We start from the raw sequence: 22,992 nt of genomic DNA, 5'->3' as shown, positions 1-22,992 counted from the left end.
AGTTATGTCCAGTGTCTCCCAGACATGACTGCAAGCAACAAAAATCAGCAGGAGAGGTGAGGACCACTCAGCACACCAGGAACCTGCAGCTGGAACAGGTGGACACTGCTACAGATATGCCTAAAATATCACTAAAAACCCCTGGCAAGTAGACCCAACGAGACTTGGGTCAAAATGAAGGTGAGGGAGCCATAACCAGGTAGTTCTCCAAGCCGTGCCTGCTTCAGCACCAGGAAAAAGGATGCTGATGCATCCACCTGGCAAACTCCTCTCCTCTTTCCCCCCTGCAAACCTATTGACATCTTACCTGAATAAAGCCTGGAGAGGGTTCATAACCTCTAAAACCAGCCCTATACAAAGCTTCATGCACACAACCAGCATTTCTGTAGCTGTGAGGGCATTTCTACCACCTGCCCTCTATCTGAGCCCAAAACAGCTGCGTCCAAGACAGAGATAAATTTCAATCTTAAATGGCTCTTTCCCACACAGGACTGAGAGAAGGGGCAGGAGAAGCTGCCAAGATGTTTTCATGCAACACCTCCTCATCATACCCTGTCCTGCTGGAAGTGTATACAATGGGTCATCTCTTAAAAAGAAGCAATTTGCTGATGTCCAGACCCTAATGCCCAACCTTCATGAATGCAGGTGGTTAAATCTGTTTGACTCTTCTAATAGGAGCCGGAGCATGGTGTGTCTGCTGACATGGAAGCTGATGCAGGGTATCAGGTCTCAGCAAGCCCATCCTCATGTAGGTCATCTTTAAAGATCTCACCGAGATGGAAAAGTGATAAGTCTCTGAGCAGCAAAATCATGCAAGTCTTTCTCCTCTTCCTCTTCTCCATCCTTTGATCAGCTCACTCATTTCATGGATTTACGGCCTTAATGAACATCAGCTCCAGCTTCCTCCTGGGCAGCCCCTCCTCATGTTCAGAGGCCCATTGATCACATCGCTGTTTCCCCATGGCCTCTCTGTTCCAGTCCAGTCAGATCCTACACACCTATAAGATCCTGTCCTCCCCTACCCAACACCATTAGTGTGTCCTGCAGCCATCACCTCTCTCTGAATCAAAGGGGAGAAGAAATTGGAAGCAGTTCTGATAGAATCATAAAAGGAGTAAGATGGAGGTATGAACGAAATACAGAAATTTTGGGATGTCTCAAAGCTTAGACTTCTCTGTATCCCTCCCCATACTAATAACAAAAGGAGAGGTTTTATATTAAGACTTCTTGCACTTCAAGCAGCCCCCCTGGTAGCTGGACACGGAGGAGCTTCTCAGCTTGACTGCATCTAATTCAGCATAACAAAGTCAGGGAGTTTGGAGATGAGCACTTTGAGCCAGGAAACCTGCTCCTGCCACAGGTGGCTGTCTCCAAGTATCAGCCCTGGGGTGATCTGAAAGAAAAACCATCTGCATTTGAAACCTCTTAGTCAGTCCGAAACGAAAAGCATGCACAAAACCATCTGTATGTGAAGGAGCTTCTTAAGGTCTCACACAGTATTTGAAAGGTCTCCAGGAGAGGAGCAAACCTTTGCTGACCCACTGATGTGATGGTGAAGACCTACAGGAACAAGGCTGCCACCCAGAAAACTGACCTGGAAGAAACTCAGCTCCAAAACATCTCTCATAGAATCATTTAGGTTGGAAAAGACCTTTAAGATCATTGGGCCCAACCGTTAGCCCAGGACTGCCAAGCCCACCGCTAAACCACATCCCTAAGCACCATATCTATGCATTTTCTGAAAGTTTCCAGGGATGGTGATACCACTACTTCCCTGGGCAGCCTGTTCCAATGCCTGATAACCCTTTCAGTGAAGAAATTTCTCATAATACCCAATCTAAACCCCACCCCTGCACAACTTAAGGCTATTTCCTCTTGTCCTGTCACTTGTTACTTGGGACAACAGACTGACCCCACCTGCCTACAACCTCCTTGCAGGGAGCTGTAGAGAATGATAAGGTCTCCCCTGAGCCTCCTTTTCTCCAGGCTAAACTCCCCCAGTTCCTCATCAGACTTGTGATCCAGACCTTTCACCAGTTTCACTGCCCATCTCCGGACAACACTCCAGCACCTCGATGTCTTTCTGGTAGTGAGGGGCCCAAAACTGAACCCAGGATTCAAGGTGCTAATATCTCAGTGCTAGCACACCTGGAGGGAAAGGAGAGGGCTGTTTGTAAAGTTGAGGTGCTTCCCTTCACAACCCCCAACACATCTAAAACCTCTCCCACAGCCCCTCTGGCCATGGCCAGTACCAGTTTTGGAGGGACGAGATCAAGGAGCAGCCTGGGCCTTCAGGATTTCCACAACCAGAAGATGTTGAACAACCCTCAAGGGACTTTTCATCCAGAGATTTGTCCACATGCTTCTCCTCTAAGGGAGACGTTGGAGCTCTGAAATGGCACCAGTGAGCACAGAGCAGCTCACATCCCACCACTAGCCCAACCACAGCAGCGGCAACCTCAGGAAGAAGGAGCACAACTGATCACAGCAGCAGCATGGAGAAGCAAGAAATCATTCTTAAAGGATTTATATGCAGCTTAAAAATTCATGGTGATTCTTATACTTGCTAGACTCAAGAAGCTTCTACCATTAAGCACCTCCAAGCTTTTTGCTGTCACGAGTCTCTCAATGCTGCAGGAAAAGGACAGCCAGTGTCCTTCAACTCCTCACCATACGTGACAGGTGCTGTGGTGGCCACCATGACCACCTGGGACAGAAGTTCAGGATGATCAGCAGGCTGGAACACCTCTCCTAGGAAGAAGGGCTGAGAGAGCTGAGGTTGGAGAAGCCTGGAGAAGAGGAGGCTCTGGGAGGACCTTATTGTGGTCTTTCAGTATGGAAAGGGGGATTATAAGAAAGATGAAGAGAGACATTTTACCAGGGCCTGTAGTGACTGGAAAAGGGGAAACAGTTTTAAACTGAAAGAGGGCAGGTTCAGACTGGACATCAAGGAAGAAATTTTTTCCTGTGAGGGTAGAGAGACACCAGCACAGGTTGCCCAGAGCAGTTGTGCATGCCCCATCCCTGGGAGTGTTCAAGGTCAGGTTGGACAGGGCCTTGAGGGACCTGATCTAGTGGGACATGTCCCTGCTTATTGCAGGGGGATTGGACTAGATGATGTTTAAAAATCCCTTCCAAGCCAAACTATTCTATGACTCAATGAAAGATGGGGGTGGAGTGCAATTACAGACCTGGGAATCGGCCAACAGCTACCTGGATGAATGTGCACAGGTAGGTTCCTCAATGATTGTGTGTGCTCAAGGGAAAGTCAAGCTGCTGGAGTCAACCTGGGACCAAAGGAGGGGGAATAAAGACCCAGAAAGACCAACACCTGATGGCTGTTGGCTGTGAGGAAAGAAAAAAGCTGTTTTACCCAGCAAGCAACAAAAAACAGCTGAGAACACGCAATATGAACAGCATTGATCTTCACCTTTCTGTGATAACGGATTAAGGGGAACAAGGACCTCTCTGTCACTCTCCATTGCAAACTGAGCACTGGATAATGAAGAGAAAATCCCAAAGACATTTAACTGTTTGCTGCTACTAACACAGTTCATGTGGCTTTTCCTAAAAAGAAAATGTGTTAGATTTAAGTATCAGACACAAGTTTATGGTGGGAACGTGTTAAACTTCCACCAGAAAAGGAGAAAATAACCAACCAAGCACATCATCAGACTACAGAAACACAAACAAGAACAAGGCGTCAGCTAAGAAAAAGTCCCAATGTTTGAATTTTCTACAGAAGAATCAAGCAGCTGCCACTGTGAAAAACACCACAATCCACCTGGGGGAGGAAAATTATTTTTCTAAGGAAGTGGCACTTCCTCAGGCAGCACATGCTAACTAGACCTGCCTTTGTTAGCATGAGCTTTGCCAACAGTGTACATGGGTAAGGTGTAAGTCAGAGCTCTGGTGAAAGGCTGTTGGCCAAGCAACTCAGCAGGACTGAAAAGATGGATTTTAGGAGATGGATGGGCAGTCCCAGTGCAGGTCAACCATGAGCATCCCTGCTGTGGTGGCAGTCAAGCTTCAATTGTCAGGAACTGGGCTGGTCGTGCCGGTTGGGGTCCCCAGGAGCAATGAGTTGCCAGCAAACACTGGAGCACAGAGTCCCCGCTTACCCATGATTTATTCCAGTACATAAATATATCACGGTAGCCTCGATGTTTAATCTCAGTGTCTTACTGTTTAACAGTTCCCACGGGGGAACAATTTACCCACAGGCTTCACAGCAGCTGATGGAAACAATATGAAGATAGGTATTTAATGCGGCACACTCGCTAATGTACACCATGGGGGAAAAGCTTATTTAATACAAAACAATTCTACAGATGCAGCAGTTAGAGGAGACTGGGCTGACTTGCTTGCCTTTGCTCTGACAAAGCTTGCCTTTGCTGCAAGGGCTGGAGGACGCACCAAAACTGACCCTTGCCACAATTCTTACACATACAGTTTATTCCCCAATAAGCCATGTTTTGTGCCCATGAAGCAAATCTCAAGGCACCTGCTCATTGGTGTTGCCTATGGATGTATAGAATCAATCATAGAATCATCTAGGTTGAAAAAGACCTTTAAGATCAAGTCCAACTGTGAATCAATGCAATGAGTGCTCAGCCGTGCAGAGATCTCAGCCCATGGTTAGCCATCAAATATTACAACAGCAGCCTGACACACAACCCATTATCACCCTACAGGCTCCTTTGGGCCAAGTGTTATTTCGTATTATTTCATATTATTTGGGTATTATTTCAGGAGTGAAATGTGAGCTCAGCAAGGAGAGCGGCTTGGCAGAGAAATCACCTCTCAGACAAGATGAGCATCTGTTCTCCAGGCTTGCTGGTCATGCAAGCCACTCACGACTACATCTCCTCCTGCTTCTCTGTAACCCTGGGGAACATGCTACCACAGCTTCACTCACTGGTGCTACCTCATCCCTTGCACCCACCAGCCTCACCCCATCCTCTTCTAGTGAACTCATGCCCCAAGCCAAGATGCATGCATGAGGACCCATATGGGAGGAGGGACGAGGAACCAGAGAGGAACTTTTACTATAGAGCAGCTCATTAAAATGTCTTCGGAAAACCCTGGGGAGCACCTGCAAGAGGCCCCATTTCTCCCTCTCTTCCCACTTCCCCCTTCGGGCTTCCTCCAGTGCAGGTGACCAGCCCAGAGGGACCAGCCTCACCCAGTGTGACCATTTCATGGTGCCAGAGAAGCTCAGGGAGCTCCAGGCAAGGCGGCAAGGAGATTTCCATGGTGGGCATAGCTTTGTGGCTTTAGCTAAGACATTTATGACATTGTGTTTAGAGATGATGCATGTCACAGAGCTATTTGGAGCTGTATGTCACCTACTGCTTCAGGAAGCTGAACTTGCAGGTCCATTCAATCCCTTTAGGAAGCTGTAGGTTCCCATGTGTGCACACAGGGCAGAGGAACGTCCTCACCTACAACCAAGGAACCGGTGAGAATGCTGGAAATCAAGGTCCTAGCTTTGCTACCAGCTCCCTCCTGGAAATGACTAATATCGGGGGTAACATTCCTTAACGAAGGATGTGGTCATGCTCTTGTACAGGAGTTGTCCCCTCAACCCAAGAGTGGAGGGACCTTTATCCTCTGCAGTCTACGTTCTGGAAGAAGGGACTTGGCAACACAAAATTAAAGCTTTCTCACTTAATTCTAAGTAAGATCCTGATGAAGATAGAGCATCCCAGCATTGTTTGTATGAAGAGCTCACACAGTTGGAGTTACAGCCCATGGGACGGGTCAAGGGTTGATCAGCTTGGCCTGAGCATCCTGCAAGACATTCTAGAAAGTACTTAAGAGATGACACTGCCAACGACACATCATAAATTATGGATAATAATGGGACATTTTTTATGAAGATCTGATAGAAATCAGAAAACATGCTTCTTCGGGGGAGCACAAAAAGGAAAACACAACTGGGAAAAGAGTCCAGTGTGCCAAAGCCCAGCACAAAAGAACCTAAATCCCTAATTACCAGCCATCCTTCTTTGAGTTTATCCACTGGGGATGCTACGCCAGCATCACACACCTTTGCTGTCTGTGCCCTTTGTGGTTCAAACCACAGGCAGACAGCTCTCGCCGTTCCTCGGACAGGGAAAGGCAGAACGAGAGAAGATTTACTCCAGGCCTAAATTATTCAAAAGAAAAGGGACTGCGCATCTTTAACAAGCCATCGTTTTATGAAGCAAGGTTAACATTTTTACTTGATTCAGTAGAATATTATAAACTCTCCGGGGTCCATTTGAGGACTTTCTACTTTGAGCAAAGGCACAGACTCAGCACTTTTTATATTATTTAGAGAATAAAATTAACCCTTAATGGCCCAAGCTGGTATTTCTCCTCCCCAGTTAAATATGGCCTGCTCAGCAATTTCTCCCCATATATAATTACAGGCTGCTATCCATCATCTGTAGGAGAATGCTTTTCTGACACTCTAAAAGTGACACGGTAAGCACTTTTACTAATAGAATAAATATTCTAAATATCTCTTTTATATTTTCATTTAAATTGGAATATTTTACAAATAATTGTAGGGACCCTGCCTGCGTGGCTAGCACTGTGCTGGAGGGAGGTGGCAGGATGTCTGTGTTTTCCTTCAGAGGAAACGCTTATCCTGCATGCAGCCCCCTCCACACACTGGCCACAAAAAGTAATTAGGCATAGACTAATTTATTAGCGTTTCCCTCCACTGCTGCTGATACCCTGCTTTCCCTACAGCTCTCACTTTGAGCTTTTTTCCTTTTCCCTTTGCCTGGTTTTCGCTCTGTAGCAGTTTCTCCTCGAGAAGGGATGGCTTTGCTTGCAGAAGGCACCATCCGCCATTGTGTTTGTGTTCTGGGACAGGCTGGTGGCTTTGCACGATGATGCTACGGTGTGGGTGCTGAGCACCTATGGCTTCACTTGCTGGGTTGTACCTCTGCCAATGAGAGCTACAGGGGTGGAGAAAAGAAGAAGAGACCTTTGGGGCTCCAGTCCAGAGCAGCATCTGGATCCAAGCATCTGACCGCTCATCCCAGTGACTTCCCCAGTGAAAAGCACTCAAAATCACAAGGGAGTTAAGAATCTCCAGGAGCAGCAAGTCTAAGCAAAACGGTGCCTTGGCAGACATTTATTCATGCATTATCTATTAAATGCAATAAAATAATATTGCATAGGCCCGCTGGGGCATATTTGGGATGGCACCCTGTGATCTGGCAGACTTGAGGCAAAGAAAATGATTGTTTCACTAGCAGCTCATTTTTTCAGCCAAAGAGCCAATCTAAAGCAGTGCTTGCAAAGTTCCTGTCACATTTTCAGTGTGGTATCTGGAGTCTCCATTTCAAGGAGGAGGCTTTCTGTCTCCTCCAAGTCGTTACTGTTGGCTCGTAGAAGCAGCTGAACCAAGCCAGGACACTGATGTGATGTTTTCTTCCATATCAAAGGTGTCATAGAAGAGACTATGAAAATCCCCAGAGAGAAGCAGATTGAGAGAAGAGGATGGCTCCCATCCTCCAGTTGGGTTCATAGAGGTGGGCCAATGTGGCACCGCAAATCATTATCATAAGATCATAGAATGGTTTGAGTTGGAAGGGACCTTTAAAGATCATCTAGTCCAACCCCCCTGCCATGAGCAGGGACATCAACTCGATCAGGCTGCTCAGAGCCTCGTCCAACCTGACTTTGAACGTTTCCAGGGATGGGGCATCTACCACGCCAGTGCCTCACCACCATCGCAGTAAAGGATTCCTTCCTTCTATCTAGTCTGAATCTACCCTCTTTTAGTTTAAAAGCATTCCCCCTTGTCCTACCACTACAGGCCCTACTAAAAAGTCTGTCCCCGTCTTTTTTATAAGCCCTCTTTAAGTATTGAAAGGCCATAGCAGGGCTTCCTGGGATCCTTCTCTTCTCCAGGTTGAACAATCCCAACTCTCTCAGCCCTTCTTCATAGGAGAGGTGCTCCAGCCCTCCCATAATTTCTGTGTCCCTGCTCTAACAGGTCCCTGTATGGTTTGTGCTGGGAACACCAGAGCTGGACACAGTGCCCCAGGGAGGGCCTCACCAGGGCAGAGGAGGGGTGGAAAATTACTTCCCTTGACCTGCTGGGCACAATGGTCAAAGGATGAGCACAGTCAAAGGATGAGCATGGTCAAAGGATGAGCAAAAATCCTACTGCATAACCCACCTCCAGTGAGAAAGGCTTGGCAGCTCTGAACCACTACAGAAGAATATAATTTCCATAAATCTGAGAGTCCACCTTTCCTTTATTCAAAAGTGACGGCAAATTGACTGCTCAGGGATTCTGATGTGACAGCATCACCGCTCTTGCCAGTTTGAGATGGGAGCTGGAGAAACCAAGTGAAGGTGGCCTGTATCTTGTTCATGGAACTCAAAAGAAAACTACATGCACTACTAAAAAAAAAGTCGTTCACACTGAGGCAAAAATGCTATTAAATTAATGGAAAACAGCAATTGGATAGGATGGTCACTTTGATTCCCAGGGGAACACCAGCATGGCCAACCCCCACCCTTAGCCACGAAGCAAGAAAAGGTGAGATCCTGCAGCATGGCTCCGTGCCACTGAGGAACTGAGCTCACTGCTACCCGCTTCTCCCACTGCCTACAAAGAAGTGGGGAGCCACAACATGCCAGATAAACCCCACTTTTTTTGCACGTAACGGCCCTAAAATTCCTTTGGAAACCAGCAAGTGGCAGCCAGCCCCAGGCTCTGCTCCAGGAAAGCTGTTCTTTCTCGAGCTCTGCATGTTACGTAGGGTGCCATAAGCTCGCAGACGAGGTTGTAAATCTACTGAGGGTGCACATAAAGTCCATGTAGGACTTCACTGCATTGATCTAAACCAGAGAGCCCCCAGGACCTGGAGGTGGGCCCCACAAAGCCCCCAGGCACATAACCAGGCACAGCTTGAGGTTTAGCTGCTGCAGGCTAAGTGAGGAAGGGTGGTCTTGCTGCTAAGACTGAGCCACAAGATCTAGGGCTTGAGTTTTAACCTGTCACAGAGCCAGTATGCAAAATAAGCATTAATGTCTGTGGTTTTCCTATGTAAAACAGGGACTCATAAACCTCTTCCTTCACTTCTCATGTATTTAACTGAGCAGTTTTCAGGGCAGATGCTATCAGTTCAGGCACCGTACTCCGGTAACATGGGCACCCCAGAGAGGGTCTTCCTGGAGAAACACCAGCACGACGTTTGCGAGCTGCAGCTTTTGATTTGTTTCCTGTTTTTTTCCTGCCTGTAAGACAACCAAGCCACTTTGCCCATAACCCTTTGGAAAGGCACAGGATTGCCGTTCATCACATCCAGGTGTTCAGCAGCTTCCAATTCTATGGCTCCCTTTAGTGCTGTAGCTCAAGTGAAAAACAGCTTGTGGCTTCAGCAAAGGCGCATCTGTCCCGGGACCCCAAGAGCTGGTCCTCTCTTTACCTTTTCTCCCATAGGGCAATAGCCTTTGAGGAAATCCTGGCACACTTCTGCCTTCCTGGACACATAGACATGGCTGTATGGGCAGTTGCTGTTGCTGCAGATCCCCTTCAAGAAGTAGGAGCACACCGGCATCTGCAAGGGCAGAGGATGAGAAACACGTTAGCACTCCCCTCGACTCGTGATTAGGAATCGTTCCAACACCCAGAACTGAAATAAAATCACAACATGTGTAAAATAAATATATGCCTTTTGCCAGCCACTGATCCCAGAGGTATTTTTAGCTCTTCTATTGGTCTCCTGCAACGCAACTCCCTGACCATTACATGGTCCTGGTGTATATATGCACAAGGGGTGAAAACCCTTGCCTTAGCATCCCTCAGGATGGTGAAAAGCATGAAACTGCCACCAGAAAGAAAACTGCCTCTGTACAGCACGGGGAAAAGACTGGGGAATCATAACAAACTCTTTTATCACGAGGGCTCTGCTGGCACGATGCACATGGCAGGCACATCTTCTGCCGACACTCTCCTTGAAGAGGAGAGAAGGGGTGACTGCTCCCCAGGCTCCTTGCTCGTAAAAGGCACTAATCCGAGTGCACTGTTGCACGACCAAGGACTGAGAACACCCTTCCCAAGGGGTGGTGCAGCAGCTGTGATGGGCACAGCAGCGCAGGTCTCACCCCCAGCCTGGCTGCACTCTCCCATGGCGAACTTTGGCCATTGCAAAGGCCACAACAGCATTCTGGGGGTGCTCCCCACTATTTGGCTCTTCCCTGGATATGGAGCTGGCTGGAGGATACAGAGCACGTGATTAGATAAAGGTTCCAAAAGATGAGTTATAGCAAGGAGGAAAACAAGCACTTGCACCTCTGCAAGCATTTCTGGGGGAGCTGCATCATGCCAAAGCATCAGCCTGGACCCCCCAAGGGTGGCAGGTGATGTGATGATGCCTGTCTCTGTGCACTGGAGGAAGGGTGCTCCAGGAGGCAGTGAAAGGAGGAGGAGAGCCTGGGCTCCTGCCGTGAGCGGTTGGATACACGGCGTAGAGCCCCACTCCCGCATTCAGCTTTAGCAGCATGACAGCCGATGGGGAAAAGCAAACGAGCAAGGATCCTCATCGTCCTCAAACCACAAACTTCACCTTCTGCCAGCTGTTATAATTAAAAACAAATTACCAGCCTGCTGTGATATTTCAGCATCCTTAACTCACCGGCTACCACAGGCAACTTCCCGACCCGACTAGGCAGCTGCCAAAGGGAATGTGTGCTTCCCGAAGTCGTCGCGCCGGTCCAGCTCCTCCTGCTCAATCCCTTGGTGATCACCTACATGCCAGATCTCCTTCCGGCTCAGCACAGTATTGATCTCTCTGTTCACCGGTAGATTCTCAGCCCCACCAGTTCGAGCATCCCCAAACTAATATTTACAATTCTGCAATAACCACAGCTGAGGCTATCTGGAAAAATCCCTTTCCCTGAAGGGCACATTAGGGTTTTAACTAAATTGGCTCACTTGAGGCAAAGAGAGGAACGGAGAGAAGGAGGGGGAAGCAGATAGGAAAGAAAACAAAGGGTCCTTTAAAAGAGAAGAGTTTATTTTTAATTGTCTTTTAACTGCCGACATTAACATAAAGGACAGGGCTCTGGGGCTATCTTTTTTGGTTGTGGTGGTGTGACCGTAAATGATTCCCTTAATGTAGTTTTTGATATAGAGCCCAAATTAGCTCTAATAAAAAGGGATAATAAAGGCAGCTCTTCTACAAAAATAAACTCCTCCTAGCTGTCAAGCCTGAGCCATTATCAAGAGGAAGCAGCACTCTCATTTCAATTAACCTTGTTTGCACCCCACTACGTCCACACAAATAACAATAACATTAATTCAAGGCACTGGTGCGGTGCGTCCGTATTAGACAGCTTTGACTATGTACATGCTTTGGAGCCAGCAGCTAATGAACCTGAAACTCAACGTGAATTTCCAAATTGCTCACAACAGAGTTTTGAAGCTCTATTAGGGAGAAAAATGCTGATTCTTTTCGAGTTCCTCAAGGGGAAAAGCTGTTGTAGCAGCAGCAGGCGGTTGCCCGAGTCCTAGCCTCTTGCTAACCTTCACTCACAAAGCCATTCATTCAGATTTACCAGTTTCTCTCAATCACCAGGATGCGCCGGTGGCTCTGCCCCGTTGTGGAGAAATTCCCTGCACATCACTTCGACAGATGCTCCTTAGCCAAGGGCTTCGCACCGCATCACCTGCAAGAGCAGAATTCCCCAACTGCCAGCCTTCCCTCTCCTCCAGGCCCCTTTTTCCATGGCTAGAGGGGCAGTTTGCTTTTTGAGAGCACCTGCAAAGCATTGTGTCCATCTGGAGCAGCCCTCCACCCTGGAGATCATCCGCTGCTTGGAGCAAGGGTTTTACGGCTTAGGATGCGGAAAAGCTCCCTGCTGCTGCAACAGCTCAGCCCATGCAAGTTTGTTACAGAAAACAGGGATTGTCCCCATTTTCCACTAGGGAAACCGAGGCACAGGATCATCCCAATGCTGAGCAAGAGTTTTGTCCTCAAAGCAACAGTTAAGCCCCACAAGCCCTTGGTCCTTCACCTCGTGGACCAGGTATGGAGCCCCATCTCCAATGACATCCCACCGGAGTGAGATACACAACAACAATAACCTGACGCTTCTCTGATGAGGAGGTTGTGAGGTGTGTGTCCCCCATAGCCACAAAGTGAAATCGAGAGCCAACTAGTGAGGCATCAGCAAAACCAGGAACCCCCCAAACCACAGCTGACACCCCGTCATCACTAACCACAAGAAAAAAACAATAATTCATTGCATTAAACCCCCAGCTCAAATAGCCAAAAACAAGTGACCCCCATAATCCGTCATCCAAGGAACAAGTGGGATCTGCTCCAAAATACCCACGAGCAGGGGGAAACTGCTGCCTTCCTCTGCAGATTGCCTTCACCTGCCTTTCTCCTCCACTTATAAATGAGGCTAACACCACCTTTGCTAGTAATCACTTGGGTTAACAGCGAGCTACAGGAGTTGAAAAGCAAAGTCGCCTCTCGCTTTGGGTAGCAGCATCCCTGCAGCTATAAATCACCCTGAAACAGGCTTGCACTCTGCAGAGGAGGCTGTTTCTCTTCTAGCCCACACTGACGACAAGGTAGTGAGCGGAGACCTCTGAACCACCCCTGAGGTGCCCAGGCCTACGAAAAATAATCCTCCTTCCCCACAGAGCGCAACATGCGTGGCCAGAAACACGTTCTCTCAAAGCATTTGTTTCTAAGGCACACAAGAGAGCTGCTTCCTTTGCAGGCTTGTTAATTTAATGACTGATCTTGGGCTTAGATGATACTTATGGTAGTGGCAAACTGCTAAGGAAAAAGGTGAGATGGCCAGAGGCCACCTGCACGCCATGCGACCCCCTTCTGCCCCCCTCAGCAAACCAGCTCTTCTGCAACAAGCATCGGCACAGCCACTCCTTTTTAATTCAGTTTTAGTACCACAATGATGTTATTGTTATCATTGCCCGATTCCTAACTGGCAAGGTGCTGCTAAGGGGGAAAGGCTGAGTTTTCCATGCCATGCTGCAGCCATCATTCTCCATCTATCCACCCAAAATGGAGCTCAGAAGCCAAAAGCTTGAGGTCCTCCTTGAGGCACCAAGACACACTGGTGCTTCTGGAGGGGAAACTGAGGCCACATCTCCACCAGCAAATTAAACATGTTGAAGAATATTCCTGGGTACCAAGACCAGTTGGCACAAACCTATCTGCATCCAGCCGTTGCATCCTTTAGTGCAAACGGCTGCTGCCAAGTCACTGACTGCAACAGTTCCTTGGCCATCTCCAACTCCTGCCCTGGGACCAAAAACAAGCTCTGGTACCTGCTGAAATACCATTTAACTCACCGGTACAGATGTAAGCCAACAGTCCCATGCAGTCTGGATGGATATCAATCCTTTGGCTCGGAGCCACAGGCTCTGAGCACAGTTGCATGCTCCCATTAGCACTTGCGTATCACTTACTCCAGTGAAAAGAAGTCGCTGGCCCCATATCCACTCCAAATCTGCGTTAATTCTAACAATTCTAGATGCACCAACAGCCAGTCCTTTTAAAAGCTTTCTTCTTTCTTGGCTTCTTGATTTCTGAAGTCTAACTATATGTTATAGGAAGAAAAAAAAGCCACAGCTTTTTTCCCTTCAATCAGTTCTCATCCTCATCCCTCTTTTGACATGCCATGAGTCAGGGAGTACAGCTGTCCCCAGTCTATCTCCTCTATTTTATATACTCGTGATTAAGTGACTCTGAAGAGAGATACATGTAAAAAGCATATGGTGCTTTGTGTCTCGTTCAGAGCGACTCTGCTCACTGCAAGGATAACTTATGAGCTCCCCACTGACAACGAACGTGCCTTAGGCAAACGGAGGAAAAGGGAGACAAGAAAACTGTGCCCAAAGGCAAACACTGTTGGAAAAGGTCCTGTCCCAGATGCTGATGAGAGCCAATGTCCCATGGGTTAAATCCTTTACAGGTCAGTAATTGCACTGTAACTACCTATGTGATGCTGTGGATGGGGAATGGAGGAAGGTGATACTTCAAGGGAGTGGGGAGAAGAACACGCTATAAGGACAATTCAAAGGGCACGGGCTAAATAACCAAAGCTTGAATAATTAAAAGCAGCGCTTTCAGATGTGGCTCAGGCGAGCTTCAGTCCCTGCCGCGCCCCAGGCACAGCTGTGAAAGCTTTGACAAAGCTGCTTTCGACAAATGACATGTCAGAAATACAGCCAAGGGGGGCTGCAGGCTCCTCAAGTGACACAAAGAAGGACTGAGCCTTACAGGCTTCTCCAGGAAGACCAGTCCTCATTCGCATCCCGCTTTCTGTCACCTCCATCCTGACAGCGGAGCCTTGACACCAGAGCCGATCCCAAACCACTCCCCATGCAGCGACACCGCTCTCGCTGGTGTTTAATAGCTTGGTGGGATTAACCTTACTGCTGTTGTCTGGGTGATCCTTTGTCTGTAGCAGAGAAATGGTCTTCCAAATCCATCCAACAAAGCTGAAATGTAAATATGTGCTTGAAGCACATCCCAGCTAAGCGAAGGACCCACAGCTACACTTAACCTTCAGCACCAACTTCGCTTCGGCTTCAACGCTTGAGGTCTCCAAAGCTACGTTCGACTGGAGATCCTAGCCACTGAACGGAGGTTAATCTGCTGAATTGCCAACTGATAATCACTAAAAGAAAACCTAATTATTTTTCCACCTCGGTCTGTGTAATAAAACCACAGAGACCCAAATAAAGGAAGTTGAAAACGAAGATGAACTCAAAAGCCGTTCTACTAGCCAGTTTCACTGCCTGGCTTTTTAGAAAGGTTAATTTATACCTCCAAGCTCTTGTATGTTAAAACATCCTCCTCTTCCTCCGACACCAGCACAGGGTGATTTAGAGGGAAGGGTGATCTTACGGAGGTAGCTAAGGATTAGATGCAACTAAACATTACTCCCATGCTCTTTCTCTTCAGTCCCTGGAGTTTAAGCACTCCTTAACCCCAACACATCACCCAACACAGCCCTAGGTGTTTTGGTTCCCAATTCACTGTTTAATGCATTCATATACCAATCCACTGTGTCATTTCAAAAGGCACACTTCGCTCTCACAACCCCATCATATGCCTGAACAGCTCGGCAAGCAAACTATAAATGAACTCTGTTGGAAGCATTCAATGAGGAAGACTTCCCCGCAACCACCAGCATAGGTCCGCTTGCTCACAGAGCCACACCGCGCTCAGTGGGAAGCCATACAGACCTTGTCTTTCGACACCTTGTGGGAAAACGAACAGGTCCCATCTGTCTTCTTGCACGTGCCACGGAGAAACCTGTAGATACACCAGAAGGAGAGGGTCAAGCATGAGGTGGGTCGCACAACACGGGTTTTTAAACACCAAGCATCTGCCTTGCCCCATTACCACATCTGCCCCAAGGCCACAAATACACCTAACTGCTGCCAAGCTCACTGTTAAAGCCCATTTCACACCTTGAATCATCACAGAGTAGCTGATGCTTCCTGACAGATTGTGCTCTTTCATCATATTAGGCTGCTTATTAGTAGGTAGAGCAAAGCATGCACCCTGAGGTTCAGAAATGATGCTCCCAGAAGGAGAAAGATTCTTCCTAGAGCCCTGATTACACCAGATGCTGAATGAAGTACAAGGAGGAACTCCAGGTCTGAGTGGCCAACAACCAGGAGAAGCAGAGACAGGCACACAAGAGAAACTAAGATCCCAAAGCACATGAGGATGTTTGGACTCAGAAGTTTTCCTAGGAGCTACCAGTGTGACAGCAGATTAATAAAATACACGTTATCGTGGGAAGAGTGCTGGTCTGAACCCTTTCAAAGGAGACTCCAGGGGTACATGCTCTCAGCTGCACAGGCTTGCAGGGAGATTCTGGAACACAGAATATGCCTCCAGCTTTACTTATAAAATCTGGGTAAATTTAGATCTGAGCATGGGGAGATTCATTAAAAAAAAAAAAATAATTCAGATTGGTTTGAAAAAAGTATAAATGGGAACATATAGACGTGAAAACCAGCTGGTTGATGGCAAAACAAGACACAAGATAATGAGCGTTGTCCTCTAGTGACTCATGGACATGGCACAGGACGGAAATCCAAAAGACCTTTGGGACCAGAAATTCCTAAAGCACACATGGAGCACAGCCCAAAACCAGACTTTGTCATGAACATAAGAAGAAGTAAGGATTCAAAGTGAGGAGTTAGTAGTTAGCATCCCTTGTCCTCTACATCACCAGAAATAATCCTGACCAGATACCTTGGACATACGAGCCTCAGTGTTCATGAGGATGTGTTAGGGAAGAATATGTGAAAGCAAGTGAAATCAGTTAAAAAATCAATAAATCACCTTTCCCTCCTGTATGGTCTCCCACTGAGCTTTGTGCAACCTCCAAATGATTGTAGCACAGCAGCAATTTTATGGAGAAATTACTCAAGGAGTTCATCAGTGGAGTTGGCTTTTCTACACTTTTTAAACGACTAATAATATAGTTTAATCAACTGTTGGGCAGGTATAATGAGCTGGCAACATGAATCAGTTCTCCTGTAATAAATCAGCGAGTCTTGTAGCTGTATGGCATCACAGGCTGAAGGATTCAAACCTGCTGCATGGATCTGAGCAGATCTGAGAAATGCTGCTAGAAGAAATCACCCGGTGCATGGTCAGGGCAGGCTCTCAAGTCACTCAGCTCAGATCTGCACCGCGCTGGTATTTGTACCAGGTATACCCACGACCCACAAAATCATTCCAGTTAGATGGTGCCTTTGGGGACTGGCTAAACGTTTTAGCCTTTAAATACCACCTGGCAAACCTTGATGACATCCTCAACCTGACAGCAGTAAGTACATCACTAAGGACTATTATTCTGGCTATATTTAAGCAAAGTTGATTTGATCTTATTATTAATTCTTAAAACACTACTCTGATTTTTTAGGTTTTTTAGAGCTTCTATACTATGATATGGAAGGATACTTTCTACCTGTAAACATCCTGGTGATGGTATCCACCTCCAAAATGTGAAACAAATATTTCTGTAATCCCTACAGTCTGTCCACAATAACCAAAATGCGTCTATTTAACTTGGAGGCTAGCTGTGCAATGCTTTATTAGCATTAATAGATGTAAACTGCTGTGTAAATTTAGAGAAAAATTATCACAAAAGATTAAATAGACAATGATCCTCCGGTCTGGGAAGTTCAGACAGAGAGGGGAGGACTATATAGTTAAAAATGGTGCCTAGAAGGTGATCACGGAATGACTTTTCCATCCGTCTCAAGAGCCACGAGCGAGGAGGCACCCAGCACAACAGTTGAGCAGTCTGTTGCGGAAGCACTTTTCATGCAGTCCGTAATCCAGCTGTGCAACCCACTGCCATAAATACCATGTGTTGAAGAAAGGACTAAATAAATTCACCCCAAAAAAAGAACTGCTGACTATTACATGATGATGGTTTGGTGGCAAATTCTAGTAATTGGAATGCAAACCCTGCTAGGCTGCAGGGCTTCACTGCCAGAAGCTGAGTGGTCCCAGCAAGGCAAAAGTGCCTTTCACCGTGTTCCTCATCTTCTCCTCCTGTAGGCACCTGCCAACCCAACAGTGCTGGGCAGACCCCAGGCCTGACCCAGAACAGCTGTCCTCATGGTCTTACATCTCTGTTATCAGTTTTTTTCCCTGGGGAGTATCACATGAGCAAGCACCAAAGCCAACCAATGGCTCAGCCTACTATGACAGACCAAAGCACTGCACTTGCTGTGTCCATCCATACCTGGTGCAGACGGCCACCTTCTCCGGATCATGAATGTAGGGGCAACTCTCCCCACGATTACACTTGCCGAAGCGGTTGTAGTACATACAGTATTCCTTCTTCTTTTTCTTCTGTTTAGCTTGACGAATGATGGCCAAACTCCGCTGAACAGCACGGCTAAACGAGAAAGAGAGACAGGGTCAGGAAACATCTCCAACTTCAACGCAACAATGACATAGAGAAGACAGGCCAACAGCACCTGAAATCACAGAGGAGCCCAAGTTTCACTTTGAAGAGACAGTGCGATATTAAGGAAGCTTGTGCTGGACCATAAGCTTTTAGGTCTTTGTGAGTTTTGGCCAGCTTTAACTTGAATCTTAAAAATGTGCAAGATGAGGCCTATCTCCCTGGAAACATCTGCACTAGGTACACAATCACCCCATGCAGCAGGCCAGGTTGTGACCAACCTCTTGGAAAGCACCTCTGCAGAAGACAACCCTGGGGAACAACAAGGCACCCAGGAGTCAGCCAGGCACCCTTGCAGTGATGACACCAACCACATCCTGGGCTGTATGAGTGGAACACAGCTGGGACGATGAGGGAGGTGACCTACCCCTCTATTTGGCACATGCAAGACCACAGCTGGGCACTGGGTCCAGTCTGGGGCTCCCAGTACAACAGTGATGGATGGCAGCACATTCAGCGCAGGCCACCAAGATGGTTGGGGCTGGAGCACAGGACATCTGAGCAGAGGCCATGGGCTGATCTGCTCAGCAGGGAGGAGGCCAAGGGGATCTTACTGTCCTCCATGACTTCTTAATGGGATGGTGCGGAGAAGATGGAACCAGACCTTCTCAGAGACATATGCTAGGAGGACAAGAGGCCCTTTGGGGCAGGAGGAAGAACAGCTCTCCAGAGATCCCTTCCCACCTCCATAACCGTGATTCTCTCCTATGATTCTATGAGCATGGAGAGAGCTTTCTGCAGTTTTGGTGAGGCAGAAAACATTCTCTCCCATGCTGGGCTCATGCAGCACAGGATGCAAATGCTGAACAACTCAGAGGGCACTGCAGCATGTGTCCTGCCAGCTGGCCTGCTGCTATTCAAGTCCTTCAAGTGGGCACCTGCTTATGGACCTCAGTGAGCGAGGGCCTATGTGACAGCCATGGGAACACAAGGTAACACCAAATATCAGAAAAACTTGCTATTGATTGCCTGGTACCCTAGAAGTTGCTTAAGGATATCGAAAGCTGCTTAGCACACATTTTTCATAAGCTTCCAGATGAAGAGGTAATTAATTACCTAGCAGCTATAGAGATATATGGGACCAGGAAGAAGAGGGGGAAGTGTTGAGATTTGGCTGAATTCAACACCATGGAGGTCATGTTTGATGTCTCTGAGCAGATAATTAAGATGATACAGCATGATTAACTCAAGTTTGCAGAAGATACGCCGCTCACCTTAGGTTCTCTGGGTAGTCGTATGTTTTGCTTCCTTAGAGACTAAGGATAAATATTTATATATACAATTATTTTAATACATGTATAATATATAAATATTATCTAATATTATGTATTTCCACAGTCTTGGTCCTCCTGGTGGAAGAAATACAGATCTAAGGGTCACAATAGCATTACCCATGACAAATACTGGCTCAGGGAAACTACTTTAGGGGGGAACATGTATTTTTACCTCTGTCATTATTGGTTGTCTACAGCTCTTGGGTTAAAATGCAATAAGATAAAGACAACTTCACATAGCCAAAATGCTGAATGCAAAAGCCTCATTTCAGCATCAGAAATGTCACCACCTCTTTCATCACAAATGGCTTGGGGGGATACCAAGCCCCACCACAAACTGCTTCTTGGTACTTAAGGTGACCGCAAGGCAAGCCATGATACAGTATGGTAAGCATTTAAAAAAAGAATATTTCTTTGCTAAAAATTATGATATTGAAAAAAGGCTCTCCCTTAGTCAACATCTCTGCTATTTGTGATACCTGGCCAAGTCACCAGCACATCGACCTGCACAGAAAGCACTTGCAAGCTGGACTCCAGCAACAATTAACTCCAATAGTAGATTTTTAATTAGTTTATATTAGTGGCAGGACATGATAAAATAGAGCTAGAATCTGGCATTACATCTGTATACAGACATCTGGAACTGACACACTTCAGGAATAAATTTCAGAGCGCTACTATTAAGAGGGACTTGTCTACAAATGCTCATACTTAAGGACACGATGATATGTGGCACAACTGTAGCATAAAAAAAAACAGCAAGAAGAAAGCTGGCAGGGCTTTGAACACCAGCAATGTGCCATCTTTCTCCCATACACGGTGCTTTCCAGTTGCCACATGGCAAATTCCCGGTCTGTGGGTGGGACAGAGAGAAGGAAAACTGCAGTTTTGCTGGGTTAAATTTCAGGGCTTCTCAGCTGGGGGGAAAAAAACCAAAATAGCCCTTGAAAACACTACAGTTGATTTTAAAAGGGACTTTCCAAGCAGGAGTTGGCATTCTTTGCCTGCAGAAAGGTGTTGCTATCCATTAATAACCTTTCAAACCCTTTCGAAGCTGAAATCACAGCTTTCTGCTGAGCTTACAACCCCCTTGGAGCAGAGGCTGGGGGAAAAGCAGTGGCCAGAGCTTCACCAAATAAACAGCCAGTTAAATACACACGTCTCATGCTTTTGACACCCTCCTGAGCATAAATCACATGCAGCATCCAGAGGGGGAGCACGCTATTCCTCCTTGCAAGTACAGACCTGGCGAAGTATCGGCTTGTAGCTGATCTGTTCAGGCAGCCGGCTGGAGAAAAGCCAGGACTAGGCGTACAGTGCAACCTCGCTGTTGAAAACAGAAAAGAAAACATAAGTAGTTTCCTCAGAACCGAGAAATTTTGCAGGAATTCACACAGCCCTCAGTATCTTAATTTCACAAAAATGATCAGAGGGATGAAACACCTCTCCTATGAGGAAAGGCTGAGAAAACTGGGAGTGTTCAGCCTGGAGAAGACTCTGGGGAGACCTTACAGCCACCTTTCAATACTTAAAGGGAACTTATAAGAAAGATGGGGACAGACTTTTTAGCAGAGCCTGTAGTGATAGGGCAAGGGGGAATACTTTTAAACTAAAAGAGGGGGGATTCAGACTAGATAAAAGGAAGAAATATTTTATGATGAAGGCAGTGAAACACTGGCACAGGTTGCCCAGAGAGGTGGTAGATGCCCCATCCCTGGAAACATTCAAGGTCAGGTTGGACAAGACTCTGAGCAACCTGATCGAGTTGATGTCCCTGCTCATGGCAGAGGGGTTGGACTAGATGATCTTTAAAGGTCCCTTCCAACTCAAACCATTCGATGATTCTATGATCTTATTGCTTAATCTAACACAAGCAGCTCCCAGAGCCCAGACAGGTGAGGATGCTCTTTACAGACCTCCATGTTGCCGGCACCTCCAGAGCCGCCATGGTAAAAGGGCTCCTCGCCAGCTCTGAACACCACAGGGACCTTTCCCCTTGGCACCCAAACATGCCAAAAAAACTCTCCAGGCAACTCACACGCTTGTGCTATCAGTCCAGAAAATTTCCGCGCTTGGCTTGGCTGCTCCCTGCAGCCAGTGGGGGAAGCCCAGCGCCTGCTTCCAATACATGCATGCACATAATTAAATTGTCCTTGACTGGCGTAGGAAAGAATGAATTGAAAATAAAGGCTGTATATCAGCTTTCCAGGTGGTACGAGAGCGGCTCAGTCACTCACCTGCCAGCCCGGGCGTGTTGGGAAGTGAGCGAGCAGAATTTGATAGTGCGGCAGCGCGCTCTCCCCGCGTGCGAGCTGTCACTTGGGCTGCCGGCATCGGCAAAGCCCCATCTGTTCCCTCCGCAAATAAAAGCGATGGCGCAGGCGCAGTGTCAGTGTGGGCAGCACATGCCTGTCCATCAGAGGCATCGAGCAAGCTCTGTGCTACTCACTGGCAAGCGTGTTCAAGCTTGCTGGAAGCTCATTCCAGCTTGCCGCAAGCATGTCAAGTATCAACTGGGCATTTAAGCCACAACTGAGGGGTTTTTTGCATTTTATTTTTGGCTTCCCCCTCACTGCAGAGCTGTCTCGCTGTAGGAGCATCTTTTTTAACTAGTTTGAAGCGTTCAAATAAATGTACGTCAACTTTGGGTCGCTCCGAAGATGCTGCAGAGCATCTCTTAGCGAGGACTTAGGTTAAGAGGCCAGCGCATTCGAGCAAGGTTGACCTCCCAGCTGATGCAGGGAGAAAGACCCAAATTAAAGTCCAACCATTAGGGTAGGGATAGAGCATCCCCCAGCCCTCTGCAATTATGTTTAATGCTCCTTAAAGCAAGCTCAGCAGGATGGGCTATACCAGGAGCTGGCTCCCCAGGGCAGCAGACAATCTCTCTAAATATTTAATACCCAGGCATAAAAGTGGACTCTCGGGGATGAACGCACTCCCATGCTTGTGTGCCACCCTTTTAGTTAAAGTAGCCTGATAACCACATCTTGGTTATCAGAAAGGAGGAATCTCTAAAGAAATAAATAAAGAGGTAAATAAATAAAGGGTGCAACAGCCTCATGCCACTGGGTTTTAATTTCTATATAGCAAAAATACATCCATGTCATAATGTTTTTTTGCCCAGCTTTTATCTTCTGGCAAGAAGTTATGCTATTATACATGGAGAGGCGATGCACATCTCCCATTACAGGCTCTTGCTGTGAATTAACTCACAGCCTGGAGGCAGCTTAACTGCCCAAGAGAGTCAGTCCCACCCACAGCAAAATCCGGGCAAGATGCAGCCATCCAACATGTTGACCAGGTCCTGCAAAGCATCAGACTGGCAGCTGACAAAGAAACTCTTCATCCACACTTTCCCACCACCTAATTACTCACCCTACATGCAAATCCTCCCTGAACTATTAGAAAACCACCTAAATATTTACCCAGGAGGAGAGAGCCCAGCAGCTGCGTAACGCTGCTGGTTAAGAAGCTCCATAACTACACATTTTGCCATCAACTGGGATTTACAGTGAAAACTCAGGCTCTGGCATGATAGTATTTTTAGAAGCTTTTGCATTGTGCAAAAAGAAGTTTAAATACAAGCCAGGCCCTGTGAGCATTAAAGAAGCAAGGCAGGAGATGCAGGAGAGCGGATTTGATGCCTCAGACTTTTAGGAAGGTCCAAAGATCCCATGTTTTGATTTTTTGAGTGGTTACCAACTCGAGGATG

At 47.1% G+C, this 22,992-nt stretch overlaps 1 protein-coding gene across 1 annotated transcript in view; it reads right to left on the bottom strand.

The window, feature by feature from the left end:
- The window catches only part of ZC3H3 (zinc finger CCCH-type containing 3), a 185,232-nt gene that overhangs the window by 25,349 nt on the left and 136,891 nt on the right, over window positions 1-22,992 (bottom strand). Inside the window, 4 exon segments of the mRNA XM_040585569.1 lie at window positions 9,444-9,575; window positions 15,248-15,317; window positions 17,779-17,934; window positions 20,523-20,604. Coding sequence (XP_040441503.1) covers window positions 9,444-9,575; window positions 15,248-15,317; window positions 17,779-17,934; window positions 20,523-20,604 — 440 coding nt within the window.

This window comes from Falco naumanni, chromosome 3, assembly GCF_017639655.2.
Source record: "Falco naumanni isolate bFalNau1 chromosome 3, bFalNau1.pat, whole genome shotgun sequence".
Taxonomy (NCBI): domain Eukaryota; kingdom Metazoa; phylum Chordata; class Aves; order Falconiformes; family Falconidae; genus Falco; species Falco naumanni.
The sequence above is the reverse complement of the archived record's forward strand: the minus strand, read 5'-3'. Positions and strand labels throughout refer to the sequence as shown.